Below are 19,397 nucleotides of genomic sequence, written 5' to 3'. Positions count from 1 at the left end.
TTGGATAACATGTTATGTGACTATTTGATGTCACAAAGCATTATTGGTCAAAACAAAAAAAGGGATTCGAAAATTTATGTTGATCAGATTCACGACACTGCGATTGGCTGGCAACCAGTCCAGGGTGTCCCCCGCCTGCTGCCCAGAGCCAGCTGAGATGGGCGCCAGCACCCCCCGCGACCCTTGTGGGGAGTAAGCGGTCAAGGAAATGGATGGACGGATGGATTCACGACATCTGAGGATGGAAGATGAAGGTGATTGGGAGGATTTCGATTTTTCCTCTGTATTGACTCCCAAGAGGAGGACGATATTAAACATACAATATATGAGAGAATTATTCAAAGAAAATGCATAGTTGTTAACTATATGGGAGTATGTAATCAATATCACTTACCTCCCTTACATGTATTGAACTGACAAAATAAGCTGAAAATAACACAAAAGGGGTCTATTTATAACATTGGCACGAATAGTACCAGGCAATGCAATTTCATGTGACTCTTCTTTGTTCCTATTGTGATCAAAACAATGTTTCATCTATGCACAAAGAAGACAGATAACAGAGCCTTCAGTCAGCATCGCCATATAGTTATTTTAGGCTTTGTGGGCCATGTGAATGAGTTCGTTCGTTCTGTGCCTTTAAAAAAAAGGTGGCTATTATAATCATCATTAGTTAGGTGAACTAATAGTGAAAATTAAAAAAAAAAAAAAATCAAAAGTGAGGACAGAAGAAAGACAGCCATTAATGGTGAACAACTGAACATTGTGTTAACTGAAATATTATGTCGCTCGACCCATTTTTATAGAAATAAATAATAAAGGACATGCTTTGTTTAAAACCAGCCTCGCCATATTGCTCAACGTCCATTACAGTATTGATTTATGGTGTAAAATACTAGCTCCACTTTCTGTCGCTGGCCTACATAGCAACTTGTTATGCTTCTATAATCAAGAATAAAAATGAAAAGAAGACTACATGCGTTTTTTTCTTACTAGCTGTCCAAAACCCACCCAAATGAGTGTGCGATCCAGTTTTGGGTCCCGACCCACCAGTTGAGAATCCCTTATGTACTATTATATTTATCTACTTTGTCAGCTATCCCGGAATCCAAATTAACAAAATATTATTTTGCCTTAAGCCTTATTTAGACACGAGAGTGACATATACATGGCATAACTTAATGCTAAGAAATATATACCTTTTACCCTGATGATCAGAATGAAAAGTGAGGCGGGGGGTGGGGGCGGGGGGAGCAGCGTGTACAGCCAATTGCATTTGGGAAATCTAAACTGATCTACAGTAATACATGGCTCGCAAGGATCAAGGAAGAGTAACCATCCATCCATCCATCCTCTTAACCTCTTTTCCTCACAAGGGTCGCGGGGGTGCAGGAGCCTATCCCTGCTGGCCTTGGTCAGTAGGCGCAGTTAGGGCAGTAGTTATTTGTGGTACTCACTACATGGGGCTGGTGTCCTCCAGAAAAAAATACATAAAGTGTATGGTGCAGCTTTACCAAAATTAGCTATTCCCTCTTTCCCCAGGGGCCTTGTTTTATCAATCCAATCCATTACATACTGCTGTAACCCTATGTTGTTGTTTTTGAACAAGGACAGAGAGAACAGGAGGGCCTGAACCAAGATTTGAACTCCCGACCTTTTGACTGTGAGGCAGAAGTGCTAATCACCACTGCACGGCCTTATCGATTGTTTATTTGGAAAATGTGTGATTTTGTCTGATCCTACAGACAATAAATGTTATTGTTACTTTATTTTGCGGTGTGAACTGCATCTACTTTATAATTTTCCAGGGAGGGGTGAGTCAACAAAACACGAAGGACTGTAATCTGCTGGCCTCTGCCGGTAAGAGTAGAAAGTGTTTTTTTTATTTTTATTTTTTATTTTTTTAAATCAAAATGGAATTGTATTGTTCATTTCTCCCTTGCAAATTGGAATCATAATCATTAAGATGTCATTCTTGACTGTTCTATATTTTGTCAAAGCCACTATTGTGTACACTACAGTATTTGCACCGCCACTATGTCTGGAAAATGATTACAGTAACATATGTTATTGTTATGCTCAACCAGGGCTAAGTGCTTCTTCAACCAATGTTTAAATGAACAAAAATGAATCTGCTAATTGTGAAAATAGGCTGGATGGATGGAAACGGATGTGTCGTGCTCGTTTGATTGTATGTCAAGAGACTTCAAATCTGTGAAATTGGTAAGCAAATTAGGGGCAAAAATTGGAACACAAATGAACACAACCAAATAGTTGAATAATATAATTTACATTCACATGCATTAAGTACATTTGGAATTTTTCTTATTTATTTGACATTAATTATGCAATGTGTGCGGTTGCCAGTAGCATAGAAAATTACACCAAATTATATGTATTTATTTTTTATTTTTTTAAATGTCATATTTACATGCACTGTGTGCGTGCACTCCACACCCTTACTGTTCTCCAGAGGCAAGGAGCAACTGAGCGATGGAGGACGTGTTTTTACTGCGTGCAACGGGACACTGAAACATACAAGTGTAATATTCGTATCGTCTTTTAAGGTAACGTTGAACATTTCCTTATTTGTGGCTCGAACTACGTGTAGATGTAGATGAACAATGACAGTGCGTAGTCAAATATTTCCCACGTGAGCTTCATTGCGCGTGTGTGGAGGGGGCGAATGTGAGACATTTTGGGTAATGGCTGAGCATTCATTTTAAAATGTAGGCCTATTTGACACTACCCGAGCCGTGGATGTAATGATGTGACTTGAAACGTGGTGGTGCATGGCAGCTAGGAAGGTAATGTAATGAATTGGCTGTTGCAGTCATGACATATGTAGCCTATAGACTACACAATTGGCAGAATCGGGTCATCCCTATTTTAATCGCTACCATTCATTTTGTCTCCCCAAGATAGCAACCACAGCCTCCAGCCTTACCTGCGAATCAGAGCTGCTGGAGTGTGCAGCACATTGTCAATTCACGAAAGAATATAGAGACAAAAGGCTTTGTTCTAGTTTAGACACACCTCCTAATCAATTCGTGAGTTCACTTATTATCCCCCTCTTAATTTTCATCATCATTCTTACAAATATATTTTCATTTTGGGCAAATATTTGCTTACATTTGAGCACTGGATACTAGTGGCTAGCTCTGCCTTGCATTTTAGAGATTTGGCTTTCTTACGTGACACAAATTAATATTCTCAAGTGTCTGAATTACTGCCATCACAACATCGACTCATTACTGATTAAATGCTACCATTAGTCAAAAATGTCCACCCTGTCATTGTCCACCCTGTCAGCAATGTCACACATATTTGCCATATGCTTGTAATTGTCTGCTTTGATTTGCAAATCTCTTCCAGCCTATATTAAATTGAATGCACTACTAAGACAATGGATGTAATGTTACAACAGATAATCTTTGTGCAAACATCTACCTGTAACATGTTAAAAAAAAACTAAAAAAACTCAGAGGGTCATTTTTATTACAGTGTGACATCACTTTTCCTTTTAACATAATTCACTAAGTGTTTGGGAAACTGAGGACCATATTTGTTGAAGCTTTGTAGGTGTAATTCTTTCCTATTCTTGCTTAAAGTACAACTTCAGTTGCTCAACTGTCTGGGATCCCTGTTGTTGTGTTTGTGCTTCCTAATGTGCCACACATTTTCATTGGGACACACGTCTGGACTTAGTACTCGTACTCTTTTTACTATGAAGTCACACTTACTTGCAGAATGTGGTTATAGGCATTATCTTGCTGAAATGAGCAGCGATGTCCATGAAAAATACTTTGCACCAACACATCGCCATAAGCACCACAGAAGCTGGATTTTGAACTTTGCGCTCATAACAGTCCGTCCGGATGGTGCTTTTCCTCTTTGGCTCGGAGGACGCAATGACCATGAATTTAAAAAACAATCTGAAATGTGGACACATTAGACCACTTCTCACTTTGCATCAATCCAGCTCAGATGAGCTCGAGCCCAGAGAAGTCGGCAGGTATTTCTGGGTGATGTTGAAATATGGCTTTTATGTTGCATGGTTGAGTTTTAAACCTTAACATTTGTAGAGGTAGCAGCAAACTGTTAACTGATAACGGTTTACTGAAATGGGATTTAGGAACTTCAGCAACTGACAAATCCGAACATCCATTTGTTTCTGGTATTTCCCCAATGCAGTGAATGCAAATGCTTCCTTTATACGGTGTAAACAAACAGTGTATTGTATTGCTTTTTGCCTGTGACTCAACCAGGTAGATTGTTATAGTCATCAAATGACATTTCATCACATTTTGAAATAAGAATAATCATCACAAATCTTTTATTAGATTTGGTTTACTCTTTGACTTCCCATGCAATTTTTGGAGCGGAAAGTACCCCCAAACCACGACAACCTACCTATCACTATACCTTCACATTTACACCGATTTTGTAGCACCCAAGCACTCCTATATGTCTTTATAGCACCCCCAAAAACAACACATGTAAAAAATTGAAAGAACTGTACCAGACTGAAAACAAAAAATTAAAACTAATGATCAGTAACCATCAAACCAAGCAAAGCGTTTCAGTGACGTCACGCCTTTGAGCAAGCCAATAGTCTTGCTCCCAGCTCATTTTGCCGCGCTGGGTAGGACTCTTGCAGGGGTGTGTATGTTTGTGTTGATTTACCAGACGAAATGGACAATAGTCGTCAGAGTAAATGCATACGACATGCATTTTTATATAGATAATTGAAACGGGTTGCTAGTTTAGCTGAAGTGCGACGACTCTGAACAAAGCAAAAATAACAAGCGACGTCTCTCACACGTGCTTCTTTGTGTGTCGTCACGTCAGTCAGCCTGCTGCTCACCACGGTCCGACCCCATGGATCCCGACGGAAGTGAATTGGACTCGAGCCTGCCTCAGCCGGAGAACCCGTGCCTCATCGTGGAGGACTCCCAGCCGGACAGCGTGGCCTTGGAAGACGACCCCGAGAGCAGCTACCGAGCCGTACTGTCCCGACGTCTATCAAACCTGCAGCCCAGCGCATGCAGCCCTGTCCTGGTAAGCGGCGTCGCGAAAAGAAACATGTCGAAACATGACGCCTTTCTCGTCATAGCCGTTAAACAGACAGCTATATAGAAGCCGTGCTCTTTTATTTACAGTGTCGCGAAACGAATACAGGAAGTCACGGTTGACTTGATGTTAGGCCGCAAAGAGGCTATCGTGGTTCTTGGTGGTTTTGATTTTAAGAGACGGGATTCTAACCTCCTTTCAGCAATAATATTATATATGCCTGCATAATCTTACCAGGACTGCAAGAGTTAACATGCCACCTTTCTTAAGAAAATGATGTTTGAGGAGGTACTGTGTTGTTAACTTTGCTCAATATGATACACAGATTTCAAATTGCAGTAAATAAGTTATTTTGTTACAAACCTGTTTGCGTCAGTCCAAATAAAGTGTTGTATGTAGTAAAAGTTTAATACATCAGTGTTGACTGCATTGTGTATTGCACTTTCTGTACTACAAGATAACTGACATTTAATTACTATTTTCACTAGTGTTTACATGAGTTGAAAATAACAACAGGTCAGGTAATGTTCACGGTTTACCGTATGGTTTGAATAATCCTGGTCATGAGTTCACTAGGGATGTAGCGATGTTAAAATTGCCACAAAATAGTCGTCGCCATGTAACGACATCAAAGCAGCACATCTCCGTCAAAAACATTTCGCCCACTTGAGCCGAACACAGCTTTGTGAGCTTAATGATACTTATTTGATGTTGTTTACAGAGTAATTCAAGATGGCAGAGAGCGGTGGACCTACTAGCATAAATTTAGCAGAAAACTCAAAGGTTGAGATATACAGTATTCTGCACTTTTTTGTAATATCGCCAACCTCAACACAATATTTTGATAGTTACTATCTCGTGTGGGTCAGATTATGGTAAAATCGTATCGTGACGTTTGGATATTGTTGCATCACTAGTGTTATAACTTTGGGCCCAATCACTTCACTGCCGCAAGCGAACATAACATGAACATAGAGGCACCCTGTTAGTCGTCACCATGGGAGTCTTCATCACTTTTTGTTTATGCATTTATGTCTTTGCTGAACATAAATAATTATCTTTCCAGGAGCTGATCTCGTCACCAATAGGAAGTAGAAGCTCTCAGACTGATAGCCAGTCAGAGAGCTGCCGTAGTAACAGCCAGGTTGCTGGTCCTGGTCAGTTTTGTTTTTGTAACTATATGTCAGCAGTCCCCCCATCTTGTATTTAACAGCCTAACAGAAACACTTCTGTTCTTTTTATTTGTTTATCTCTAGGCATTCTTGCTCTGGCCAACCACAGTTCAGAATGCCAAGAAGAGTGTCAAGAAGAGAGTCAAGTTCTCACCATTAACCCTCCAAACAAACTCAAGTACCCGTTGGCCACTGTTGTAGCAGATTGCTCTTACTCCATCAGACAATTGTTTTTAATTCCTGTCTCAATATTTCAGGAGTAACTTGCCAATGGATTCTGATTCCACGCCACCCTGCGATCCGTCTGAAGGTAGGAGTTCGTGTCCCATTTCTAGGAAGGCCCAGCAATAAAAACAATTGCAGTACATGATTTTTGTGTGTGTGTGTGTGTGTGTGTGTGTGTGTGTTTCAGATGGAAACTCAGACTTTGGTTTCCTTGCACTTTCCCAGAGTCAGGATTTTGTTGTTGATGAAGTGAACAACCAGAAGGGAGATGAGTGTGACAAACCTGGAGCAGTCAGTGAGACACATTCCAAATTAGGTATGAAGCGTTTGGGTACATATAAAGGATGCTAAAAATGTTATATTGAAAGTTTTATTTGCCGGTACATTTGTTTATTAAAGTAAAACTATGACAGGTTGCGGTATTTGCGAGGGATTACAAATGGCAAAAACAGTGAGGTACTGATGCCCCCATTAATTCTTTTGTAAAATTGCCTATATTAATAATTTGAGCCAGTTTTCAAATGTGTGTAATGTGCTGTGGGAAATCTGTCCAAAAATTACTTGCATACTCTTGTGATTAAGGCCTATATGAATAAACTTGAGTTGACGTTATCTATGCCAGTGATGTATAGCGACAGGCAGAAGAGAGGTCTTTGCTGTCTCCTTTTTGTCACATATTGGTGTAATGGTGTGCCATGAGATTTTTTTATTTTTTTTTCTCGTGTAAAATAAGTGCCTTGCCGCAATAAATGTAGGTAAACATTTGGTTTAAACTGTAATCAGACTACAAAACAATAATCTCTAAACAGTTTAATATAATTTAAAACTCATTTTAAAAAAATTAACCTTATGACATATTGCTTTAGAAAAAAAAAATGCGCCCGAAGACGCTCATAACCTTTGCTGACAACCCAGGCTAAACGTGCTTGTCGCTCAGTAGAGGTGTATGACTTCAACATGTCTAAATTAAGTATCCCTTTTTGTTTCAGAGCACAACATCAACACTGTGACATCACAGGATCTGGTATACAAAGTTGGCAGGTATAACCGTCTAATATCTCCCAATCTTATTTTGAATTTCTTTCATTTGAGATGCAATTGCCAATTTCAAGTTTTTGTATCTCCTCAAGATCTGAGGTGAGCGTCAGCAGCCGATTGGGTCAAACACTGAATGTTCAAGTGCTACTGCACTCGCAGTGCCTCAAAGATTCTGGTGAGCAGGAAGAACGGGATCATGATGAACTAATATCATCACAGCAGGACATGTTTGATGCTGACAAGACGGGTATGTCCATTTGCATGTGGTTCCGTTATCGTAAATAAACAAGTTTTAAAATTGTACTAATGAGTGTTGTGTTGCTGTTGTGCTGCAGTAGACAATACAGTGTCTGAGCCAGAGCAACAAGTTTACCCCACCTCAACACCAGCCAACACCCTGCGGCTCTTGCACCTTTCTGGACAGGAAACACTGGCTCAGCAGAGCTTATCCCAGTAAGTCCCATGATGATTACACATACTTTTGTAGTGCAAACAACCAGCACAAAGAGAAATGACCTGAAATTCTCATTCCCCCACCCCAAGGAGCTCTGCTGATTATGTTGCCCCAACCCCAGACAACTTTCCACATGCACCGTTGATTGTCCCCAACTCACCAACTGGAGCAGAGAGCCAAAGTGGTAACATAAAATTCCGTTTGAATGAGAATTAAAAAAAAAAAAAAAAAAAAAAAAGACAATGAGCAAACTTTGCTTTGTCAGATGATGATGAGCCCATGGATACCTGGCCGTCTGCAGAAGAAGAAACTGCTCTAAAGAAAGACGTGCCGATGGAAACAGAAGCCTCCTCTAAACCAGAGCCATTCACCTCAACTCCTGCCGTATCCCAGAGTTCTGCTGGTTTTGTGGTAGAGCAGCCGCTCTCTTTACCCTCTCAGCCTGAGTTCTCACACGTATGTACCATGTTATATCTTGTATGACTTGCTGTTTGTTTGTTTGTTTGTTTTTAGGCTGCAATTATTAATTAATTTTAAATCTTACAAAAATAAATATCACAATTTTCTAATTACAAAATCACAATTTCGATCCTATCACGGGTTTCTTAATATGAAAGACAAATGAACCCTTATGAATAAATAAGATACACTTATTAGTTTGTGAAAATGAACACGGTAACAATAACCTTTTGTAAGGGAAAATATAAATTCTAAAGCAGCACAATACCTGAGCAAAATAGTCACAGTTCTGTAAATCTCAAGTACTGTAAATCAAAATAGCGAATGTCTTAAAAGTACGTAAGCACAGCTTGGCTCAGTGGTGTCAAACATACGGCCCGGGGGGTTTAATCCGGCCATGTAATGTTGGACTAATTAATCAGCCGGCCACAATCAAAACACATATTTGTAATTTGATAAGCAGTACTCAGATGAGCAAAACAACTTGTACGGGGGATCGCCGTCCTGGATGTCATTATTTTACACATAAGATCAACTACATTTTGTCTAATTATTATTAATATATTGTAATCATACACCGACATAAATGTGTTAAATATGACACAAATTCAATTACTGGTAACACAAATAGATATGATAAGGATTAACATCCTTATGACATCATTAACTGTGCACTGCAATGCATTCTGGGAACAATCTATATGCAAAAAAGGTTGATTTAACACGTCCGGAACATATACCGTCAAAGTGTTGCCGCGTTCCATTTGCACATTCGTGTTATTTTTCGGAACAATATGATGACAGTTGAGTTCCGTAATTTAGGGCTGGTCCACGAAAATCTAACAATGACGGCAATTTTCCCGATGCGGCCCACTTGATAATATATTTACCTCCATGCGGCCCCTGAGCTAACATGAGTTTGACACCCCTGGCTTGGCTGGTATAAAGGGTAAGGGTGAGTGGGTGGTGGATTATTTAGTGTCCGAGGGTCTGGACGGGCCTTGAATTTGTTCACAGTTGTGAACTATTGAATTGTACAACTTGTCATGCACACACAAAAATGTGCAGTATTTTTCCTGTGCTGAAAAAAAGTACACCAATAAAAATCTTAACACAGCAGATTTTGGATGAATGTTGATTCACAAGAATCAACCACAGGTGAGTTCTGTCATCAAAACTGAAATAGTTGGTCTTGTTTTTATTGGGAAGTTGGATGACAAATTTTTTATTTTTTTTTATGTGATTGTAATTTTGTACTGGTCAATTTATGTCCTTTACTATCTCATTATTCACCCCCTCCAGGATGTGTTTGTCCCAACACCGAGTCAGGAGACTCCACAACCATCGGATAACAAGTCTGAGCCCTTGTCTCTCAAGTCTCCTCACCAGGAAACATCTCCTGCTTTCACAATGCCTTTACAGCTCTCTGTGAACATGGACAATGACGATTCTTCTCAGCAGCTGTCACAAGAGAACATGGAGGACACCCAGGACACACAGATAGAAGAAATGGAAGAGCAGCCTGGAGTAGATACTACTGACTCTGTGTTTCCACACCCCGATCAGAGGAGCGAGTGCAATGGCGTCTGCGCGGAATCACAAAGTGCCCCGAGTTCCAAACCTTGTACTCAGCCGACGCCTTTCTTGAACGTACCCGACGTGAATGCGAACGAATGTGAGACTAATATCAAAGAGTCAAACCCTCCTAATGATGTGTCTTGTTCTCAATCCAAAATCGAATCTCCAGATGTGATTGTCAACAGCTGTATACTTGAGACTCCGACAGATGTGGCACCCTGCAGTCTGGAATCACAGTCCGTGATCTCCAATATGTCTGTTATGGAGGTTGCAAAGAGTGACGTGAATGTAGCGGAAAGTGGAGAGAATCTGCCACAACCTCTGTCAAAGAACAGTGGACCTATTCATAGTCAGACGGGAAAAGGTGAAATTGACGAGCCTGCAGTTATTGAAGAAGCTGCTGCTTCGGAGGAGGAGGAAGATGAGGAGGAGGAGGAGGAGGAGGAAGAGGAGGAGGAGGAGGAGGAGGACGCGGCGGCGGCAACGGAAGAAGAAGAAGTGGCTATGGAGGAGGAGAGTACTTTGGCTCCTTCAGGTATTGCTTTAGTCCTCTCTCAAAGTGAGATGATGTCGTCTGTTGACAAGGAGGCCGCAGACCAGGACGAGAGCATTGTTTCAGTTCAAAAGAGAAATGGAGACTCGCAGGCTCCTCCCAAAACACAGTCACAGCTTTTAAAAGCTGCTAGTCCCCGTTCAAGCACGTACCAAGTATCTATATCCACTAATGGCCATGAGCCTGCTGTGGTTCCAGAACCAGAGGGGCAGAAGAACAAGAGCTTCAGTGATAGCTCGGGAGGTATGATGTCCACATCCGTACGTTTATATTAGTCATTAGCATCTAAACATTGTTAAATTGATGTATGGTCATGTTTTTTTTTAATGCTTTTATGCAGAAATGTCCTTCCATTTCACACTGCCTAAAGAGGGTGAGTTGATTGGTCCAGCTGTTGGAGCAACTCCTCCCCTAATCAGCCAGTTGAAGGGGACGCTCAGACACAGTACTCCCATTGGTGTGTTCCGGTGAAAGACATGCAGACAATGCAATCATAAATATCAAGTAGCGACACTTTTAGATGTTTTGTTTGTTTTTCATTTATCTAGAGACATTTAATGAGAAGTCAGAAGTTGCCGGCGATGTCAGTGCCGATGTGATAGCAGCCAAAGACGATGTGCTGGAAGAATGTGGAAATGAGTTGGCGGAGAAGGGGGACGGGAGGTTGAGTTTGAGAATGAAGTTAGTGAGCCCCGTTGAAGAGGGAAGCTCCGAACGCTTCAGTCTGCAGAGTAAGAGTCGTTCGGCCTCCCGAGCATATTTTGGTTAGGTCGTATCCATGGAGATGCTTCACACAATACCTTGTCACTAACAATGTTTCCTCTGCAGAGCCAGCTCTATCAGAAGAGGATGAATCTGTTGCCAAGGTTACCACCCTTACAAAGGCTGAAACCAGGTGCCATAGTTTCCGATCCGTTTTTTTATCTTCACACTTATTACCACATCATGCATTGGGAATAAATTGAGTTGGGTTTTTCCCCCCACTGTGGGAAAAGGTAAATGGGTGGTTCACGTCAAACTGTGTCCTGGGGTGTGACATAAGAGCCCAAAAATGAACTTTTATTCTTAACCACCTAAAAATTATATCTGCTTGAGGTCAAACCTCTCTGCAGTGTGCTATGAATAAATATTGTTTACTTGTCCTGGTCTATTGGAGCCCTTATTACCTGGGCACCAAACACTCAGCACTCAAGTAAAATAAATAAATAAATAATTATTATTACACTTGAACAGCTTCATTACCTTTTTATATAAAGATGCTTGGTTGAAAAACTGGTACTAAAAAAATTAGGAATTATACATAGCTGGTGTCGGGCCAAAATCTTGCAGATCTTGGAGCTCCAAGATCATCACTCATCAGGGGACCCCCAAAAAAAGGCACGTTTGTTGCCAGCGACATACAAAATTACCTCTGAATGGTGAACAATGGCCATCATGTTCCATATTGTTACATTTGAGTATCACATGGATGCCACAATTTATTGTTTGCTTCGCAAATTACGAAATTCCTGCAGCTGAACTGTGCACTTTTCAAATCCTGCTGACTCGCCCGAGAATACACTAAAGAAAGACTTCATCCAATTAGCATGTAAAAAAAAATAATTTATCAATCTATTTTATTTGTTGGTGGTCACCAATTAATGGACAGCGCTTACTCAATTGTTACTCAATATTGTCGCTTACTCAGTTGTAGAATATTTGTCAACTTCTGGTTCAAGTCGTGAATGAAGTATACAGTACAGTTGCAAATCGCCCGAGGTACCTTGTGGATACAAAATGAAAATAACATAACCGGATTTCTTTTTTTCTGCCGAGTCTTGTCACATTATAGACAGCGTTGGAACTCTATTCAAACAGTATTGTTGTATTGACATTCTGCAAGTTTTTTTTTGTTAGAGTGATGTAATTTAAGGGTATAAAGACCTCTTAATTACATGGATGTGTTGGCATGCGACGAACAGGAAGTGGTCATGAGGGCAATTTTTCACTGCTCAAAATACATTCACATGTGAATAACAGCACAAAACTTAGGTTACTTTTGTCTTTTGTATACAATATTGTGCAATATTGTAAGCAATGAAACCTGGTGATTGATTATGAATAGAGAAAAAAAATATTGACTCTCAAAGTGGGTCAGCTTGGGCCATGTTTTCTGAGAACCACCCAAATGGGTAACTCACATTTTTGTGAAAACAAAAACAACAATAATGTTTTCTTTCCCTGCAGTCCGTCAGTGTTCACTCTTGTTAGGCAAGTGCACAGACAGCAGGAGGCAGAGGATGAAGATATTCATCGGCCTGGAGGCAACAACACACCTGTCAGGTGAGCCTCTGTTTCTATGTGCGTAATTGTCAAAGTAAATGTCATTGGTAAGAGCGCAAAGATTGACTTCTAAACTAAACTTCTAATTGATATACTGGGCTCGCAAATACGGCTTTGCTTCCATTTAGCTTTGAGGAAATGTTTGCCAAGTTGTTTCCATGGTAAAGAGATCAAGCTAAAGTGGTTAGGAAAAATTAATCTAAGCTGCTAAAGGAAATATTCAGAGCTGGTTTCTTCCGATAATCGTCAGTTGCCGTCAGTGACGTGCGCCCACCTTTCGGAGAGTGCACAATGACATGTAAAAATGCACGGACTGAGAACCAAGTGAAGCAGGATTATGTCTGTTGATGGGGTGAGTACAGACGGTTCTTCATAAAGCATTTAGAAGCACTTGGCAAAAGGTCAAGTCATCTTTATTTATATAGCGCTTTCAAACAGCCTTAGCTGTCACAAAGCGCTTGACCCCGGGATTACACCGCATTACACCGGCTGCGTGTGCATTGCGGATCGACTGTGGCCAGAGCTGGCCGCACGGATGGACCTATTTTCTGTTTTTTACTAGACGACGCATCCGTCGACATCCGTCAAATGGCGAACTACCACAGAACTCATGGAGCGGGACAGGAAGACCGACGCAGTCTCAAAATAAAAATTCCGGTTACCTATCAGAATAAAATACTCAACAAGGAGAGATTTTATAATCGAGGTGGAAAACAACAAAATTATATATGACACAGCACATTATTTTTATAAGGACAACTTAAAAAAAGTGTGCTGCATGGAACGTCATAGCAGAAGCTATGGGAGTGGTCGTGAGTTCAATAAAAGGAAGTCAGTCCTCTTTCTCCTTCTCTGTTGAGCATAGACTTTCTGTGTGTTTGTCGTTGTTTTTAATGCAACATTATCGCGCGCGATCACGCGAGACACGGCGGAAAGTTGTCGGAGACGGAGCTGCCGGACCGCAGCTGTGCGCAACTGGTAAATGTTGTCCAAAAAATTGACGTGTCCGGAGCACGCAGTCAAGATACAGCGGTGTGGTGACGCAACGCACACGCATGCAGTGTAATCCCGGGGTTACAAAAAAGGGGGCAGCTCCGGAAAAATTTATTTGAACTTTTAGCTAGTTTTAATCTTTATTCGATGCCAGATCAAAATTGGATGTCTATTTGACTACGAGTTGTTGCGTTCACTTGCTGTTTGTCATATATGGGTCACCTTTTTGTATGTGTATGGAATAAGGAATGAGAGACCTACTTTTAGCTTTTCAGGCTGTTGGGCATATGGTTATTTTATGCGCTAGTGTGTTCAAGTACAATACCTTTTTTTTGTGTGAAAAATAAATAATTTCGAAGCTATTTTAAATGGTGTGAATTGTCAGCTGTGCAAGTCAATTGAAAAGAAGTGCTGTGAGGAGGTGAGTTGGTGAGCAGTCTTCTTAGCATGGCATGTACTTTTAGCAGTTTTGAAAAGTGAGTATAGCACTTGTGCACATACTTGTAGGTCACCCGACGTTTGAATTTAATTAGATCTAAGCTCTGACTGAGGCACATGAAAACTATTAATTTTGTTTTGTTGTATCCATTATTAAGTAGTTGGTTTGTTTCTTAGCCAAAATGTTATGTGTTCAGCCAAAAATGTACTACTACAGAGTACAGACATACTGTAAGTCGTAATCCAACACTTTTATCTCCAAGGTTCTCTACATTTTTTTAAAAAACTTCTGCAGGGGAGAGCTGTTCACCTCACCACAAAGATGTTCACAGACTTCATCACTAGGATGTAGCAGCCTGCCTAATAGCCAATCGGAGGCTTTACAAGTAGAAGTGTTGGCAGTGCCACAGGAGGCTGCAAAAGTAACGGAAGCCGAGCAACTTGAAGAGATCCAAGAACCAGAGCTGTCCGGCCCAAACCAGAAGGACATCTCCCAGCACACCTTGGACAACAGTAGAGCTGCTAGCCCAGCTGACAAGGTTCTTCAGTCATTGTTTATACTTTCATGATTTATTAATAAGACCTTGTTTGGTTCAGAGCCCACGTACGTTAAATTAGTCACGTGTGACTACTTTGAGTTAACTATTAAAATGACCTCAATAATTTTATCAGGCTTCTGCCAATGGATGACTAGATAGCTAGATGCATGTTTTTAAAAAATACAATCTATATCGCTAAAATATTATATAATATTGATATTTTGTGTTGCATTTTCAACAAACTTGTATTTCCTGTTTGTCAGCATGCAGCTGCCCAGAAAGCCAGCTCTTGTACAACAATGCCATGCTCACCAGCTGGCAAGGTGTGTACATTTGTTTTTGTCTCTTAATGAAGAATCATCTTTCAATCTAATGAAATAGATCATTTTCATCTAAAAGGGCGAAACAGAGACCCCATCTTTTCGAAGAAGGTCAGGCCCATCCCACCGCAGACACATGCGCACCATCCAGGAAGTACGGACCACCATCACACGGATCATTACAGATGTTTATTATGAAGATGGCAAAGAAGTGGATCGCAAGGTCACTGAGGTAAATGAGGGGCTCTTTTTGTTCACCGACATGGAAATTTAGCATGTCAGTATTGCTATGATGGTGAAGTAGTAGTACACTGAGCTCACTTTTTTGAAGGCAACGCGAGTTCAGTTTCCACTCAGTGACAGACTGAATGTGAATGTGGCTCCATATGTGTGCTGTGATTGACTGGCGACCAGTGTAGGGTATCGTTTTTCTTTTGCCCAAAGTCCTCTGCAAATCGCTTCAGCTCTCAATCAATCAATCAATCAATCAATCAATCAACTTTATTTATATAGCACCTTTCATGCATTTAAAATGCAACTCAAAGTGCTGGACATCCATAATACAATAAAATAAAAGAAAGAGAAAGCCCCCCCATCCCCATGATCGTACCCACAGACACACCCAAAACCCAACAAACACATGAAAACCACAACATGGCGGGGCACAGAAGTACCCTGTAAGGAAAGGCACCCAGGAGGAGTTCATCCACAGTGAGATGGATGAAGACCAAGCATCACTCTCACTGTGGAGGCTCCCCCATGAGAAAACACTGGAGCTAAAAATTTAATAACTACCAAATAAAAACATTTAAACACTAAAAGAAAACAGTTAAACACGATAGAAAAAATAAATACATAAAAACAAAGCTACAAGACAATATAGATTAAAATAGTTAAATAAATAAAAGGGGATAAAAAAATATATATAAGTAATAATTAAAAAAAAATAATAATAATAATGTGGATGAATGGTTTCTGAGTCTACCTCAACATTCGGAGGTTGGGGCTTTGAATCTCTGCCCTGACCGTCTTGTGTGGAGTTTGCATGTTCTCCCCGTGCTTGTGGGGGTTTGTTCAAGCTTCTGGTTTCCTCACACATTGCAAAAACATGCATGATTGGTTAATTGAAGACTAAATACTAAATGATTTTTAAGCATTGACTGGTTTTATCACTGTAAAGTACTTTATCATATGAAAAGTGCTATATAGTATAGATGCAGTTTGATTGAGGATAAACAGCTCAGAGAATGGATGGATGTTAATGTACATAGAATTTTTCAGCCCCTAAGTGGCATGATTGTTTCATGTCAGTCGTTCATGACGCAGTTCCAGTAAATTAATTAAATGTTTTTTTTAAAAAGTTGAATGGCAAGAAGGCATTTGAGTAAATTCGTCATGTTTCCAGTGTAACTATTGTGAGACAGTTCTTGCATATACCCAAGTCCTTCTTTTCTCTCTTCTATATGATAAAATCTGCAATGTATCGGTTCCACACTATCAATATCCACATCTTTGACTTGTATCCAGCCGGCGTTTTGTTAACTTGAGTCTTCTTAGCCTGAAGACTTCCGCACGTTTCCCCGCCACTCTTAAGAGGCGTTCGCCCTAGCGGCCCGCCAAGTAAATTGCTCAATAAGAAACAATGGAGCCGTTTTAGAGCCTGTATCGATACTTGGCGTAGGCATATCGATAACCCACCGTGAGACAAAATATCGTGACGTATCGCCGTATCGAGATATCGTCACGCCCCTAAACCATTTAACCACATTTAAATGTCGATTATCTCAATTGAAATTGAAAGTGAGTGTATTGTCCTTGTGATTAGGAGAGCGAGGACCCAGTGGTGGACTGTCAGGTGTTGGAAAATGACATCTCCCCGTGCCGCACAGCCAATTCCCTAACCTCTGGCGACTTCGGTGATATCAGCTCTTTGTCGTCCAAGGCCTCCAGCCTGCAACAAAGTTCTGGGGGAGCGAGCGGTTCCACCACTGGTCTGTCCAGGCCAGAGTTTATCATGCCAGCCAGCAGAAATGCAAAATCCGCCAGGTACTTCATCCCTAGCTTGTGCATGGGGACCCTCTTTCATAGTACGTTTTCGGTGAAAGCACTCCCTTTTCTTTTCCTGTGGCACTCCTTCACCTTCTTTGACTAACACCCTAATCTCTCAGTGATTCACTGGTCATGCCTTTATCAGGTGCTCCCAGACATCAATCTGGAGTCACTCATTATTTGAGTAACCTCAGATCGGTGCCGGCGTGCAACCTGACTGTCTCCATTTCTCCCCTCTGTGTGTCAGCAGTCCCAAAAGGGGAGGCGGGCACAAACAGAGGGGCAATAGGGGTCAAAGGGCAGGGCCAGTGGTCACAAAGGACACAGGTACCCCCGACTCCGGGGCGTTAGTTTCGAACCCTCCCAGAGGACGGGCTAAACGTGGCCGAGCCACCAGGTCAGTCCTCCCAGAGGCTCACCTTGCATGTTAACACACTCACCTGCTTTACCTGCTTGACACTTCTTCTCACTCACGTTCTCCATGGTAGCTATTCATTTCCATTGTTAGTTGTAGCATGCGCTTTGGTTTGAGCAAATGTTGTGGCTCTTACAGGGGAGGAGGTGCTCGCGCACAGCCGCGGCTCGGCGCTCAAGGTCAGCCCCTGTCCTCCTCCGAGGACGAACCTTACATACCGACCCCGCACGTCCCCGTCACCCCCACAGACGACGAGGTCCCGTGCCACTCCAACTCCCTCCGCTCGTCCCCAGAGGAGGCGAGCTCAGCCGGGGGTAGCTTTGTGGGACTGCGAGTGGTGGCCAAGTGGTCGTCCAATGGCTACTTCTACTCTGGCCGCATTATCAAAGATCCCTGGGAGGGGAGATACCGCCTGCGTTTTGATGATGGCTATGAATGCGAAGTGGCGGGAAAAGATATCCTGCTGTGTGATCCCATTCCACTGGAGACGGAGGTCACCGCTTTGGTGGAAGATGAGTTCTTCAGTGTCGGTAGGTAAAATAGCAAGATGGAAACTCGCATGAGTCTATTTTACACTGTACTGCACCTGCCTCCATTTGACAGCTCTGACTGCTATTGCTGCTTTTTTTTTATTGGTAAAAATCAAGTATTATTTTATAGTGTAGATCAGCCAGGGATTCAAGCATGACAGGCCATACTGCAGTATATGAGTGACATCAAAACTCAGCTGGATCGAGAAGGAGACAAAAAAAGATCATTCCTACAGTGTCAGCTGATTTCGAGGCAAACAGAACTTTGTGTGCATATGAAAGATTGGATTCCCTTCTCTCAGAAAAAAAGGATGATTCTACCTTATTCCGTTCTTTATTAATCACTAGGGATGTAACGATATCCAAATGTCACGATACGATATTATCACGATATGAAGCTCACGATAGGATAATTATCAAGATATTGTGGGGAGGTTTGCAATATTTAAAAAAAGGTCATACTAAAAAAATAAGCGCAATGTTGTGCTTTTGTACATAACATCGTTATGTTATGTTTTGTTGTTAATGCACGCACACATTGAGTTCCTCCACATATTAACTTGCTTCACTGGCATATTATGTTCCCCTTCATCTGACAATTAGTGGAGATTTTAAACATAGAAGGACCAAAACATGCCTTGTGAAAATTAAATTGCACTAAAAAACTAGCCACCAGAGGGTGCTGGAACTGCACAAATGGAAATCAACCCAACTTTTTTAACATATGTGTTGCATTTAAATATTGTGAACATGACGACGACGATGATATTGTGACAGTTTTTATATTATGATATTGCGCTTATCGTTACATCCCTAGTAATCACTAAGGGTGTAAATCTCCAATCAAGATGATTCGATACACATCATGATACATGGGGTGTGATCCGATATAAAGACTGTTCGATTAAGTAGGATTACAATTCGATGTTCGATTCAGAAGGATTACTATTCGATTCGGTGTAGCAGTGCAGCGATTTGATTACTCAACAATTAGTCAATTGCCAAATTAATTTGCATTTATTTTGTTACTCCGTTAATGGTTTGAATATCTTGTTTAATTAAAAATGATCAAAATCTTGTAATTTGCAAAAATCTGTTATTTTGTAAGAGTGGCCAGAATATGACATGTATGATGTGACTGATACTGATGTGACGCAGGCATACACTTCAGAATTCATCGGGCTGCTTCCGCCTTTTGCCATATCATCAAAAAACACAAGTGTGCAAGTGCCATTGAAA

The 19,397-nt window shown here is 41.1% G+C and overlaps 1 protein-coding gene across 8 annotated transcripts in view; it reads left to right on the top strand.

Moving 5' to 3' along the window:
- The first annotated feature begins 130 nt into the window (after window positions 1-130).
- tp53bp1 (tumor protein p53 binding protein, 1) overlaps window positions 131-19,397 on the top strand; it is a 22,990-nt gene continuing 3,723 nt past the window's right edge. The window contains exons 1-24 of one of the 8 annotated variants that reach the window (XM_077519186.1): window positions 131-254; window positions 1,809-1,860; window positions 2,474-2,567; window positions 4,856-5,061; window positions 6,140-6,230; window positions 6,330-6,423; window positions 6,503-6,555; window positions 6,658-6,786; window positions 7,460-7,511; window positions 7,601-7,755; window positions 7,844-7,961; window positions 8,052-8,146; window positions 8,228-8,418; window positions 9,724-10,795; window positions 10,893-11,009; window positions 11,101-11,283; window positions 11,381-11,447; window positions 12,779-12,874; window positions 14,601-14,844; window positions 15,108-15,167; window positions 15,244-15,396; window positions 16,990-17,210; window positions 17,461-17,610; window positions 17,767-18,158. In XM_077519186.1, coding sequence (XP_077375312.1) covers window positions 4,882-5,061; window positions 6,140-6,230; window positions 6,330-6,423; window positions 6,503-6,555; window positions 6,658-6,786; window positions 7,460-7,511; window positions 7,601-7,755; window positions 7,844-7,961; window positions 8,052-8,146; window positions 8,228-8,418; window positions 9,724-10,795; window positions 10,893-11,009; window positions 11,101-11,283; window positions 11,381-11,447; window positions 12,779-12,874; window positions 14,601-14,844; window positions 15,108-15,167; window positions 15,244-15,396; window positions 16,990-17,210; window positions 17,461-17,610; window positions 17,767-18,158 — 3,913 coding nt within the window. In that variant the 5' untranslated portion in view covers window positions 131-254; window positions 1,809-1,860; window positions 2,474-2,567; window positions 4,856-4,881. Of the gene's footprint in view, window positions 255-1,808; window positions 1,861-2,473; window positions 2,568-2,782; window positions 2,808-4,619; window positions 4,663-4,851; window positions 5,062-5,165; window positions 5,362-6,139; window positions 6,231-6,329; window positions 6,424-6,502; window positions 6,556-6,657; window positions 6,787-7,459; window positions 7,512-7,600; window positions 7,756-7,843; window positions 7,962-8,051; window positions 8,147-8,227; window positions 8,419-9,723; window positions 10,796-10,892; window positions 11,010-11,100; window positions 11,284-11,380; window positions 11,448-12,778; window positions 12,875-14,600; window positions 14,845-15,107; window positions 15,168-15,243; window positions 15,397-16,989; window positions 17,211-17,460; window positions 17,611-17,766; window positions 18,159-19,397 lie in introns of those variants that run through there. The other 7 variants (XM_077519184.1, XM_077519183.1, XM_077519182.1 and 4 more) reach the window with 7 other exon arrangements.

Source organism: Festucalex cinctus, chromosome 4, assembly GCF_051991245.1.
Source record: "Festucalex cinctus isolate MCC-2025b chromosome 4, RoL_Fcin_1.0, whole genome shotgun sequence".
NCBI lineage: Eukaryota > Metazoa > Chordata > Actinopteri > Syngnathiformes > Syngnathidae > Festucalex > Festucalex cinctus.
This window is presented reverse-complemented; position numbering and strand designations above follow the sequence as displayed.